The following is a 14,440-nucleotide window of genomic DNA, read 5'->3' on the forward strand; positions in this document are numbered from 1 at the left end:
AAAGAAATAGTGAGTGAGGGACATCATCGGCTGTCCCATTTGAGTTGTGCATATCACTGTTTTGTGAAAAATAAGCAAAACTTTAAAATGTCATAACTTTCTTATTTTACATCCGATTTTGATGAAATTTTCAGCATTTTTCTAGTTTTATTTTTCTCTATTCTGTAGGGTGGACTTGACCTTTAACTTTAGTTAACTTGTATTTTGATTTGAACTCTTTGAATTGCCAAACTTGTATTGGATATTAGTACAGTCCAACATTCTTGGGCTGACTTTTAAATAGCTGAAATAAAATGGCGCGAGTGGTGATTGCCCTTCACCCTATTTTCACTTGTGCCCTAATTATCCAATTTTCAGAACCCTATGTTATAGTCTTCAGAACGTACATTGGCTGATAAACTCTGGCGAAGATGGGATGGTAGTCTTACTTAGAGTATAAGCCTAATTAAACCAAATTAATGGTCATTAGACCATAGAGCTATTAACTATGCTCTGCTAGCTCCATGATTAGACCAAGTGCCCAAGCAGTGTGTACAAAAATTGCTCATGAATGCTTGGTACATGTAGGTACCGGGGGGGGGGGCACTCAAATTATTTTTTGATGGGGGTGTGCTTCATGAAACTCTGAAATGGGTGTCTAAGGAACTGACTCTTAAAAAGGGTTAAAGGACGGGGTCTTGGGAAATAAATAAATATCACACGGTGTGAAAAAGATGGTCTACGGAATGGGATCGCGGCACTGTAGGTAGAGCGTTGTGCATTCGCTTGCCATGCATGGAGCTACTAGTTACATGTATATCATTATGTAGCCCTTGTAGAAAGTTGCAAAGCCGTATGTGCATCTCTCGCATGCGGTGCTTGGGCTTGACAGTTTTGGCAGGGCTGGGAAACTGAGATGTCTCGTAATAATGGGGGTCTTGCGAGTGGGGCTGGGTGGTTCTGAACTGAAATTTTGTCATTCGGAGTACATGTATGACTGAAAATTAGGTTTGAAAAAGGGTGTCGTAAAAGCTGCATGTCCCCATACCACTAATACATGTGAGTGCCCCCCCCCCCCGGGGGTGGTAGGTAATCTAAAGATTGACCAAGTGCCAGGTGTATCAAAGCCAAACATATGCATGATGCCTAATTCTAATTTTCGCTAGGATTTTACCTCAGCTTTAATTGCCTTATTGCCTTGGTCATTTATGCTGCATGGTAGCTGTGATAAAATTGGATCTGCGTGCATCAACACCATTGTTAATCAAATGAGGTCTGGAGGTATAGACTATAATAGGGGGACTCGTTCTTGCTCACTCTCTGGTCCCAATGTTTTGGAGGCATTTGCATTCTTAAGATTCCAGCCACCCATGCGTTTCACCCCCAAGTAAATTGTCACAATAGACTTGTGCGCTGGGCATAAAACGTACCAACCCCTGCACAGATACACATCGACGCACTGTCTTTCACTTTACTATACAACAGCTGTGTTGTTGTGTGTATACCCCCTTGCGTTTGGTGCAACATGCACTCAATACGCACACACACCCTCTGATACATTATACACACAGATTGATCTATCTGGGAGTAAATGGATTTCAGCAACGCCAATTTCACCTGGTTTTCTGCTACCAACCAAGGCCTCCGCACATGTACTCGCGTTTATCCTCTTTACTGGTTCCTCCCACTCTATGCATTAACCCTGCAACACACGCGACTGCTATAGGCTTTCGTGCTTGCTTTTCCAGACTCGTTAAGTTGTAAACCGGTGTGCATTCAATATTAGCATCTCAGTGCTACTGATTTTGCAGCGGATTTATCTCATAATTCAGGATTTATTATTATAATTTGGATATATCCCTTTAAAAGGTCTCAAGGCTGTTTGACAGGTGAATATGATCGTTTATCTTGATGGTTTTGATTTTAAAACCAGTATGACTTGATGTAGGTCAGGAGCAACAAGTCTTTTCTAATGTTCATTCCACAACAATAAAGGTTAGATTTAATAATGATTTTGATTTGGTTTGAGAGGTGTTCTTTAGATTAGGATGGGTGTAGGCTATATATTCCGTCGCGCGGCTGGCAGCAGGGGGTTACGTGCGCGAGCCCTGTGAAGTAGCTTTTCATTTAAAAAATCGTCTAACAGCGAGTGCTTGTGCCTTTTTTATTTATACCATGCGTGATTACGTTGTCATTACATGTACGTCATTGTAGGCAATTGCAGTTATACCAAATGAAAGAGCTATCAAAACTGAAAACCCTAAGACAATTTTTTTTTTTCGGAAGAAAATCAAGCTAATGCCCTTCTGCCAGCCGTGCAACCACTTTGTCATTTGAAATATCTTCCGTGATCCGTGATCCATGACGTGAATATAGCTAGTTAACATTCATCTTCCTCTAGTATACTGCAAAAAAGTGCTCTTTTCATATGTTCAGATGTATTCGCTTTTTGGAAGGTTTGATAACTGGCAGATACAATGTACTCCAAAAATTAAGCAAAACTTAAATATGTCATATCTTTCTTATTTTACATGCGATTTTGATGAAATTTTCAGTGATATGCTTGTTGTATAATTCAAATTTTCATTGGTGTGGAATTGTCCTTTAAGCTACATGTATTATCCAATGCTTCCGCTTTCAAATACACAGTGTACAGTATTCCACACTGAAGAAGACATGTTCTTTATTTAATGGGAAATGATTTACAGGCCTACATTATGTATATCAATCTCTTACATCCATGCTTACATCTAGGCCTCTGCATCAGTCAATGACCTACATATGTACATGTGCCTAATACTAAAATATGAAATATTATATCATGCAACTCTTTACAACCTTATATGTCATGGTAAAACTAGAAACAATAGATAATTGGAAATAATGTGCTATATGTTACTTTCATGTTGTCGCTTTATTTTTATCTGAAATTTATTATAGCCACCTACAATCTTAAAAAGAAATTGAAGTATTGTATTTGTTGGATTCTCAGTTCAAAATGGTTTTAGATTTGCTGGGGCCGTGGAACCACAAGGGGGGGGGGGTTGGCTTGAGCCCCAATTTTTTTTAAAACTGTGTACAAAAACATGAAAATGACCAATATGATTGTTATTTTTTGCATGATCACCCCCCACAGCCAGTAGGCTCCTAGGATTAGAAATCTGTAAATGGGCTAGAAACTTCATTTCCGACATTTCTATACAGTACATTATTGATTACATATTTAAAACAACATAAATAAAAAACACCAAAAAATTATTATGAGAAGATGGGATTTACTGATCTTTATGCCGCCATCTTGCCCTCTTTGTTAGTAGCTAAGCTACGATACGTCTATCGAGGGCGGCAGATGTGTGCCGCCCTCTATATGTGTCTTGTAGCTTAGCTACTAACAAAGAAAGGTGAAGTCAACCGGCCAACAGGAAGTTGGTCTGAATAAAAAGAGAACATTTTACTGAGGTAAATGCTGAAAATTTCATCAAAATCAAATGTAAAATAAGAAAAGTTATGATGTTTAATAGTGACCAGTGGGCTGTAAAGAGTGAAAAAATGTCAATGTTTCAAATCACGGAGAGGACCAGTGCCATAGATGCAGCTTGTGCTCCTGAGCAATTTGACACTTTTTTTCAGGATAATCATTTAAACATCGAGGGGGAATCGCCCAAACAACAATTTGGGGTAGTAAGGTCGTTACCCCCCCACCCATTTTCTTAAAATTCTGCATAATTAATTTCAATGATTTCTGCATTAATTTGTTTGTAAATTTGGAATTCATTAAAATAAACTTCTTCGGCATGCATTCCTCTCTTCCTATCGAATTGAAAATGTGCCCTTTTAATACGCTGTAATGTCTCCTCTTGGCGAAAGTCGACAGGCAATTCGCTTGGGTGGAAGTAATTGCAGACCGGGGTCAATGAAGGTGCACGCTCTTTTAATTTTATGATATCGCAATTATAGCATACAGCATTTATACTCTTCAGTGGCCCTAGCTGAACTACCCTGGCAGGTCCACAATGAAAAAAAAGGTTAACATTACTTCTTTGAGTATGAAAGGTGTCAAAAAGTTTTAATTTAAACATATTTTATAAAGATTACAAGCAAAACAAAAAAATTGAGAGTAATTAGTGCTTATTTAGCATGTATGAGACACTTTCATGTCCATAGTTAGTAAAAAAACTGTAATACAAGGGTATTTAACTCTAAAGATTGATTGATCAGCCATTCGCTTTTATCAACGTGCAAAATCTTGATTCAGTTGATTTGATATAAAATTTGACCTCTGATGTCATGGAAGCGGAGAAGTTCTTCGATTATCGTTCACATTGGCCTAATTTTCAACGGGGGAAAATTTTTCCACCTCTCAAGTTCGCCAAGTTTTTCTGTGTACCTTTCATACTGGACACTTTTCCCTCCACTGTCGAAGTTCACCGGGAAAAGCGCAGTATGAGAGGGGTATGAGTATTGCCTTTCCATTATGTTGCTATTATTCAATTGTCTTGCTTTCTTGTTTTGTTCATAATGATTGCCACTTTTTGAAGAGACCCAATAAATTACCTTAAAGAGAAATGCCAGTAGTTGCAGTAAACACTGATTTCATGAGAAAGTCTGTAAAACCAGGCTTAATTGTCAGTATATCATCGAGGATCTAGATCTGGTACAGTGACATAAACTGAACTTTGTGAAATCTTGAAATCTACGCTGAAAAATGTTCACACTGAAGATCACCAACACAGATAGGCACACGTGGGACAGTGTATTATTATTGCTAGAATAAAGACCCGACGGAAGTGACAGGATCCGCGCTTATTTTGCTTATTTCTCAGCAATTACACAATTTCTTCCAGAATCCTTTGGCACATATTTTTTATTCATACAAACAGACACTTTGGTGGTCATTATATTAGATTCTGTAAAAAGTCATTTTGAGATCGTTACCAGAACTGGAATTTATCTTTAATATAGGCCTATATTGTATCTGTTCAGATGATTTCAAGAAGGGTATTTTTCTGATATCTTTAGACTTTACCTCAATCCACATCTTTCTCTTCCAATCCTTATATTCACCAAAGGAATCCATTCCAAGTTTAGATCTGCATTTGTTGCCAATAAATCACAACCTTCTGTCATCCGTGCTCTCTCTCTGGCCTGTCAACAAATGAAATTCCACATTTCAGTTATGATGACCTTTTGAATCCAAACAAATCATAGCATATACCAGCCTCATCCAGATCAACAACAAATAATGTTGGCCTATTAAAGGGGAAGTTTAATTTTCACCCTGAAAAAAATGTTTGTTGTTAGAATAACAGAAAGATAATTAATAACAAATATTGGTGAATGTTTGAGGAATATTCATGAAATATTATTGACATGCTGGTACATGTACATGTAGGTCCATGTTATTAGAAATTTACCGATTTGTGACATAAAAGAGCAGGTGCCTCATATTTTATGTACATATAATATGAAATGCATACATTTGAATTTCAATTTTAATGGCTCAAGATGACTGAAAATTTCCTTTCAGGAGTGGTTGTGAAAGTTTTGTTTTACTAATGGTAAAAAAAATCATTTTGTTTAGAAAACGACATTTCACTGATTTTTAGCTCATCCTGCCCGAAGGGCAAGATGAGCTTATGCCGTGGTGTGGCGTCCATCGTCCGTCGTCTGTCGTCCATCGTCCGTCGTCTGTCGTCCGTCCACAATTTCAAAATGCTACTTCTTCGCCATTTCAAGTCCGATTTCAATTCCGTTTGCTTTATATGATAGCACTAGGTGGGGGATTCAAAACTTCAGTACACAGAATTTTGAAATTCATTAATATGCTTATTTATGCGCATTTTTCAAAATTCACAAAAAATGCTTTTTATTTGTGGACTGATTTTGAATTTTTTGCTTCCATCTGGTATAGCTTTATGAGGTGCACCAAACTTCTACACAGAATTTTGAAATTTTGACCAGAACAATTTTTATGCTAATTTATGCGAAATTAATTTTTGCAAATTTTTTAAAATTCACATAAAATGCTTTAGATCTTTGATGGATTTTCCTCAAACCTTCACCAATGTTACTTTTTAATTATTTTTTCTGCTATTTTTACCATCAACTTTTTGTCAGGGTGAACTTCCCTTTTTAATAAGATGTTGTATAAAAGGTAAAACACTTCTTTTGTTAATTATGTACATTTAGCTCATGATTTTGTTTCCAGAGTCATATTGATTTTGGGCATCAAATTGCATACAGATGTCACAGCCAGAGCTCTAGGTAAAAGTTAAAACCACTTGTTGTGTACAGTAGCTACAAAAGCCTTTGGACGATTAAAATTCCTTGTAGAAGTTGACTGCAAAGAACACTCATTCAGCCACATCCAAATAACCCTGGATTCAGGACATTGAATGGCATTGTGATTCCATGCGTTTATCTGTGGAATTTGATAGAATGAAACCTCTTTTTATTTGAGTGTTTGGTTTCATGACATTTGTTCGGGCTACAATTGCTCCTCTCTAAATTCCACACACTAACAAAATCACCTAATTTCAACCCTGGATTTAATACTATATGCTACCCTATCCTAAACCTAACCCTATATCTTCAGATGAAATAAAGGCCGCAGCAATTGCCGCTGGAGCAAATGTTATGTCACTGCATTTTTATGTAGGCCTACATCATGTCATATGTAGTGATTTGTAGCAGGCCAATAAAACTGCACAGTAAATGTTGCTTCCATACCTTTGTTATACAATGTGAATGAATCTCCTAATTAAGAGTTTAAGACTGATAAAGATTGAATTCATTCAATGACCAAGTAAATGTGATATTTGAACCCAGCGATAGTTTCTGTGTGTATTTTGAGTAAATGTACCTGTAGGTGTTGAATGTGGATTTTCATTGATTTTGATTTTCGAGACCTGTATGATTTATAGAGCATGGATTTAGCACCCTTCACTCAGTCACTATTGCCTGTACAGAGGAAAATCATAAAGCATTTTAATGCATAAAATATGAACACCAAGGCCTGTATTCTGAACTCCGGTTCAAATGAAACCATGGTTTAAAGTTGTGGTTTAACTATGGAGAGCCGATTAGGGCACAAATCCCTGTAAACAGTACATGTCCAATAATGATACTCAAAGTGTTCATAATTGTCAGGGAATGAGAACTGAAGTATTTTGAAGTATTTTCATTCATTATTAAAGCAAAAGAAAACAAAGCAGTAAACATAAACAAATATGCAATATAAACAGAATTTTTGAATTTTCGGCTCCCTATAATTTTAGCACAGAGTTACAATGGTCTATAAAGTTCTACACGACTTCAGAATATGGGCCAGAGTCTCAAACTACAGTGTCAAAACCACTTATGTTTGAGTTTAGATCATTATGTGTTCTAACTGGCAGTTGTTATACCTCCACAGGCACAGATCTTAATTTGAAACTTTTATAAACATGTGGGTCTTCATACAAGACTAGCACAGATACATGTAAAACTTGCTCCAGACCTAAGTCATTGACAGGGACGTTAGGCTGCACATTCAGACCCGTTTCTTCAAGTGAAGGGTTTGCATAGCAAACTACGCAAGTTTAGGACAAAAATGAATTTATGACTTGTATTCTCTTTTTCCCCAGATCAATCCAGGTAGCAAAGCGGCGCGGGCTCAGCTTCATGTCGGGGACGTTGTAGAGGCTGTGAATGGTGTCAGGGCAGGAGATCTACCAGTCACTCAAGCACAGAAATTATTACATAACAGTTCAAATGATTTACAACTCAGAATACACAGGTATGTTGAATGCTGCTTTTCCATGACAAAAGGAAGCGACTCTGATAAAAAAAAATAATTTACATATATCATATATTTCTTGATTTGGGATAATTTTTGTATGCTCTCTACCTGATGGTAAAGGAATTGGAGTCACATAACCCCCAATTTCTGAAATATAGACTTTTCAAAAGCAAGTGACCCCATATATTTCAACATAAATGTATTATAAAGAAAGTTGAATTTTCCTCATTTACTAAAAACTACATTCCACGGAGTTGCTTCATTTTGTCATTCAACAGAATGGGTTTCAAGAATAATGCTTTGCTTGAATTCTATGTTCTATTCTCTTTTCCTTTTCTATTTCATTTCAATTATTGCTTATGTGATGGCCATGCCCATAAGCACCAAAAGGTGGACCTGCATGCTATTTAAGCATCCACCTTATTATTAGATATTGTGTGATGATTTGCATCACTATACTTTTGTTGAAAATGATAAAAAAGGCGGTGTGCTTTGGCAGGCCATATCTGAACGAGACTCTGTTGACATGTACACATGTACATTGCTTTCATTGTTTTATTTTATAGGAGTCATTTATCAGTGAACGGATCGTATCATCCAAATGGGAAGATGTCTTCACAGTCTAGTTTTATCATCACAAATGACTCTGGATTCTCTGGTACAGGTAAGGCATACAAAGGGTTTCCAGTTTGGTGTTGAAAGCTGGTGTTGGTGCTACACCATCCAAATCAAAATACGACTGATGTTATATGTTGTATAGAGGGCAAGTCTAGCATCAGCTTCAGTATGACACCAGACTCGATATGGGACTGATGTTGGTGTAAAGAGTAGGGCCTATCTCTAATACCAGTTGTGGCACCAAACTTGAAATGATGCCGGTGTTTGCGTAAGGCCCTTTCTTACCCCAGGTATTGCACCAAACTTGATATGAGGCTGGTGTTGGTGTATTGTAAGGGTAACTCTAACAACAGCTACTACACTCAACTTAAATATAGCTGGTGTTAGTATAAATGATATATCTTACACCAGCTGTGACACCGAACTTGAAATGAGGCTGGTGTTGATGTAAGAGTAACAATATCACTATCTATGACACTCGACTTGAAACAATGCTGATGTTGGAATCCAGAACATGTATTGAAATGAGACAGGTAAGACAGGCTAGTGCTGGTATTAGGGCAACTCTAACTGTAGCCACAACACCCAAAGTAAAGTATGGCTGCTGTTGGGGTACACATAAAGGGCAACTCTAACACCAGCTACAACACCCAACCTAAAATACACATTTATTGCAACATTCTTAAACTCGGGTACACCATCACAAAATTGTGATTGTTTCAGTGGGATGGTAGTGAAGGGGTGTATCTTGATGAATTTGTAGTGACCTTAAGAAGTAGAACATGGAATTGGTCCGAACTCCCCTTTATCGATTTCCTCTCCAACTATGATTCATGTAACATGTAATCCATGCATGTACTTCAAAGAGATCTATGTTTATTGATTCTTTGCTTTTTTAGTATTCTTTTCCTCAAAGTTACATTGCCAAATGATATTACTTTTGCTATTATTTTTATCATTATTGTTATTTATTCATGACTTAATGCTAAATTGCACTCTACAGTGCTTCTTGCTTTGTTTGATATACACTTTCTTAAGCACTATTTATTAGCAAGGGAGGGGTTATCTTCACATTCTAGATGACAGGCAATTAGTTCGGAAACCATCTCAGGACGATGTCATCCACCTGGATGGTGTGACCTTGCAAGGGTTTGACCCAGGAAGTGTTTCAGTTGTACGCACCACCACCACAAAGGTCACCAAAACCACAAGGAGTCGTTCCCCGTCTCCGGTCCGGGTACGTCGCCTGTCGAGCGAAGGCTCTCCACGTCTCGCCCGTTCGGGCTCTGCTGGCTCGACGCCGGGCCGCATTCGCATGCGAGTCGTGCCGTCTGGTCATGACTCCGAATCGGAATCTAGTGAGATCATCATGCCTACTTTCGCTACGGGCGTGACGCATTCTTCACCTTCTAAGAAAGGTCAGTGGTCATGCATTACCTCAGCCCATGACCTTTGACCTGCTGAGAAGTTTGAAATTGACCTCCTTTGCTATCATGGGTGTTTGAAACTTTCCTTGACCTTCTTTGTAGTTTGCTTTTGTTTGTCATGTAAGCTCTCTCTGCTGTTTAATCATATAACAAAGAAAAAACAAACGATGCATGTCATTTGGTGCTGTTTAATCGAAGAATGACATGAACTGCTCTTTTCAGCTCCACTCACCTTTCACCTTTCACCCTTTCAAACCAAACAAGATTTGTTTGCTCACCCTAGTTTTTGGACTGTAGACTGTGCTCTATATTTGCATTGCTAATGAATTGACTGATGATATCCTTGTGTTCTTGGTTATTTCACATTCACTTGGCTGTCACAATCAAAGCTACAACACCACCAAAGTGCATATGTATTTCTTTCAAGCAATCAATTCACTCGTCTCCAAAAACGGATGCTTTTAGTTAATAGTTTCTCAAGATTAAACTTGTTTTCCACCATTTCAATGGCACCCGTAGCATAGTATTTGACTCACGATATACATATAATGCATTTCTATATACAGTGAAAGTATGAAACGTTTTGAATGATAATAAGGCTAAGGATGAATTTTTAGCACATGTGAAACCAAACTAGAATCACGAACGTTAATCACAACCACAAATTCAAATTCTACTCTGGCGGTGAATTCCAGTTAAGTTTCACTCAAATTATGTTACAAATTTTCTGGACGAAAGGTCTGATTCATGATTCTAAAAGCAAATTGCAATCATCATTGCAATGACGATTCAAGATTTACGGGTGAAAAGGCCCTCAGTCACTCGATATTTATTTTTCTTTATTTTATTTATTTGTATCTTTCCGTACATGTATGATCCAAAATCTAGCATGAATGTCACCTTAAAACTTCAGTTGCTTGAGAGGCAGAATCGGCCAGAGTATGTCGTAAGAATTGATATTTTCCATAAAGTGACTTTATTGTGACTCTATTCTGAGAACATTCCACATTTGATCAGGCATCTGTATCCTGAAATCATATAGATAGCACATTTGTGGCTGGCCCAAATCGTTTGATGTTTTTATGCTTCTGAGTTGTATTCTAAAAGGGAAATTTATATATCAAGACATTTGATTTACGTACTGCACTCTGATTGCATTTCTAAATGTTCAAACTGCATTTCAAGTATTTGTGCTGTCTTCGAACAGCATTTTGAAACATTCTGTTCGGGTTCAAGGGAGGTTATGAGTGGCAACCAGCTTTAATAGCAATCCAGCCAGCACTTGCGTGATAGTTGGTTTGTATCAAGGTTTTGGTTTGGTCAACACGATTCCCTCTTTAATTTTGGCTAAATTTTCAAGAAATCTCCTTGCTCTCTGTTTTTTCTTGATTCCCGATGAGTTTGATACAAGTTTTCACTGTTGATTTGTTCACTTGCTCAAGCCTCATCCAGCTTCTCTGGTTTGGCCAATTTTCCTGGGATCACACCACTTTGATAGACACCACTTCAGCTTTTTACACAAGAATTTCAATGTTTTGTGAGCTTTGTAATCCTTGGTCCTATATACATGTAGCACCCATTTTGTCTGCAAGAGATATCATCTCAACAAATAACATTTATGGTGCAGTCATACTTCACTTCAGTGGCCGTGCGGCGAGTCGAAGACAGCCATTTTAACATTTTCTGTACCAGCTACATATAGGTGGTTTGAATAAAAATGAATAAAACGGGTGTTTATGACTCACAGTACGGCCGCTGTGGGAGAAATGTGACTGCAGTATCAACAGTGTAATGCAGTGATCGTTAGAAATTGTAGATTGAAAATTAGTCTCAAGAACCCTTTCCAGTGATTAGCTCCAAATTATCATCCTATCAACATGGTTTGATACGGTTTAATATAGGAATTGGCTATGGTATGACGATCAGTTGGAAAGCTGTCAGGCAATCGGGAAGTCAGTCAGTGGGTCAGTCCATTGCAAGTCTTGCAGATGAATTATTTCTTCAGTTGCATGTCAGTTAATTTCTAGAATAAAGAATGATCAGGTGAACCTAGAAGGGTTGTTGACAGTAGAAGATTAGAAGGAATTGCTTGTATGTAAAGATGATTAAATCATTTCCTAGTCAAGATCAGACATCAGGGGCCCGTTGCATAAAACTTTTTACCTGAGAAAACTCAGGTCGTTTTTACCAGAGTTTTTGCCCTGTGTTAAAGTCAATGGCAGAAATCAGACTAACCTTAGTTTTCAGTTTTTACCTGAGTTTTCTCAGGTAAAAAGTTTTATGCAACAGGCTCCAGGTTGACTTTTATACTGGCAGAGTGAACTACTGGAAGCATCTGGCTTTGATGTCGGTCATTGCCACTTTCAAAATTGCAAAAATTAAGCAAAAGTTTTAAAGAACAAATCTACCAAACTTAGAAGTTTTGACACGAACACGTCATAACAGTTATCAGTAGAATTAGCATTTGTTTCAGTATTAGAGGTTGAAAGTTTTTTCCTATTTTAGCACCTGCCTTAGTTGCCGTTTCTCCTATACCCCTTTCATAGTGAGAGCCGAAGTGGAGTTAGTCCGGAGTCCAGGAGGAGTTACTCCACTTTGGAGGGCAATATGAAAATTCTGAGATTAGTTCGATCCGGATTCAAAGCGGAGTTCTCAACCCACTTCTAGAAGAGGGTTACAAACGGAGTTACTCTGCACCGGAAATGCGGTATGCGCTTATCGCTGTGATCTGGCTATTCTAGCCTTAAATCTTTGCCGCCTCCTCCGTAGTTGCGAGTCGAACGAATCGTCAATGTCCCGCATTTTTAACCGTGTTCTTGCGGCCAGTTCAATCCTCATCACAATCGTCAGAAGACAAAAGTAAGAACTGACTCAAAAGTAACATTGTGATATGGAAGCAAACAGATTACGATATCATATAGCCAACGATTATCTAGCCAGTATAGGAGAGTATCTAGTACCGGACGCTCGTGCCGCAAACATCGCTATTTAGCGCAGCTGCATTTGCAAAACAAATTTCGGCGCGAATCGCTCGTTGGGGAATTCGGCCACACGTATGGTGCGAACTCGCTTGGAAACCATGGCAACGACTGCGAATACACTGCTGCGGTGCTTGCCAATGTGAAAGGGGGTTTAAAGTCGGTCCGCAGTACAAGCGGATCAACTCAACCCGGAGTTACTCCGGAGTAACTCCACTTCGCCTTCACTATGAAAGGGGTACTAGATGTTCCTCTTGATCTGACAATATCATTTGTGGCACATCTAAAGCCCTTCCACTGGCCCAAAGCTCCTTTGGTATCTTTCATTATTCATAAAACGTTTGTTAATATGTCATGAATATTAGTATGATTTCAAATGAATAAATATTAGATCATTCTTTTTAGGGGCAAAAGTTGGTTTTGATGAATCATTTTAGGCAAGGGGTTCATTACAATGTACAGTACCTGTATCAAATGGCTTTCATTCATATCAACATTACAATGCTTTGTCTTAGGGTATTTTATGCATCATGCCTTGCACGTTTTTTATCATGAAATTACTCCACACTTTTCACCAAATGAATCCCTTTCTCATGGCAATGTAAAAACAATCCAGATCACCCAGTGCATCATTTGCTGTGATGAATTGGCTGAATTTTTTTCTTTGCATTTTTGGTGCCTGTCTTCACAATTCTGGGAAAATAATGCAAAATGTTACAAAAATAACACCACCGCTACTACCAACAACAATATTAACTACTTATATACCTGGAGGGCGTACAAAAATATTCGGGAGTGCAGGGGCAGGAAAGATTTAAAAAAGATATGAACTGAAAATTGGTATTGAAGAGCTTAGTATTGACGGTGGGGGGGGGGGGGGGGCTGGATTGGACTAGCTAGATTATTGACATATTTTTTTTTCAGTATTGTAAATTAAAATGAAATTCCCAATAACAAAAACCATGAACAGTTTATGTAGAGAAAGCAATACATAGGGGGAGGTATAAATATTTATGCGAACAATGATATTGAATGGATAAAGGACTTAATTGATTTGCAGTTCAGTGAGCCAAAGAATTGATAAAAATATAAAATGAGTAGGAGTAATTTTAGGACTCCACACCTGGCTTTTTGAGAACTCCATTTAATCTGCAACAAGTCTGCTATATGGGTTTAACCTTATTCTTGTTTTGGATTGGCATAAATTGACACCTATATCAACAATGTATCTGAGTGCACTTAGTGTCACATTACAGTGTGAGGGGAAAGAAGTTATCCACTCAACATTGGCCTGTAATAAAGGTAGTTTGTTTGCTTATTTGTCATACTTTCCCTTCACCAAATGACTGTTGTGTTGCTTCTCTAGCTCTAGGATTGCTATTTGTGGTTGTGTCAAGACACATTGGATGATTTCAAGTCTGGTGTTGGCCTTGGTGTTGTTAAAATTTGGATTGTTTTCCCTAGCTCCAAAACATATTCAGAGTTTGTAAAACTGATCCAGATCACATTATTAACATCTCAACAACAAGTGAGTGACTTTTCTGGACCATCTTTCTTCATTTTATGTTTGGTGTTATAATCATATAAAATTGACCTAAACACCAACACAAAAAGGTCAACACTGAACTTGAAATCACCCGTTGCATTTGAGAACTGGT

At 37.9% G+C, this 14,440-nt stretch overlaps 1 protein-coding gene across 13 annotated transcripts in view; it reads left to right on the forward strand.

The window, feature by feature from the left end:
* Window positions 1-1,268: 1,268 nt before the first annotated feature.
* LOC121431563 overlaps window positions 1,269-14,440 on the forward strand; it is a 119,700-nt gene continuing 106,528 nt past the window's right edge. For 2 of the 13 annotated variants that reach the window (XM_041629088.1, XM_041629090.1), the window contains exons 1-4: window positions 1,269-1,868; window positions 7,605-7,756; window positions 8,326-8,423; window positions 9,457-9,795. In XM_041629088.1, the coding sequence (XP_041485022.1) occupies window positions 8,369-8,423; window positions 9,457-9,795 (394 nt within the window). In that variant the 5' untranslated portion in view covers window positions 1,269-1,868; window positions 7,605-7,756; window positions 8,326-8,368. The remainder of the gene's footprint in view (window positions 1,869-7,604; window positions 7,757-8,325; window positions 8,424-9,456; window positions 9,796-14,440) is intronic. The other 11 variants (XM_041629082.1, XM_041629091.1, XM_041629089.1 and 8 more) reach the window with 9 other exon arrangements.

Source organism: Lytechinus variegatus, chromosome 18, assembly GCF_018143015.1.
Source record: "Lytechinus variegatus isolate NC3 chromosome 18, Lvar_3.0, whole genome shotgun sequence".
Taxonomy (NCBI): Eukaryota; Metazoa; Echinodermata; class Echinoidea; order Temnopleuroida; family Toxopneustidae; genus Lytechinus; species Lytechinus variegatus.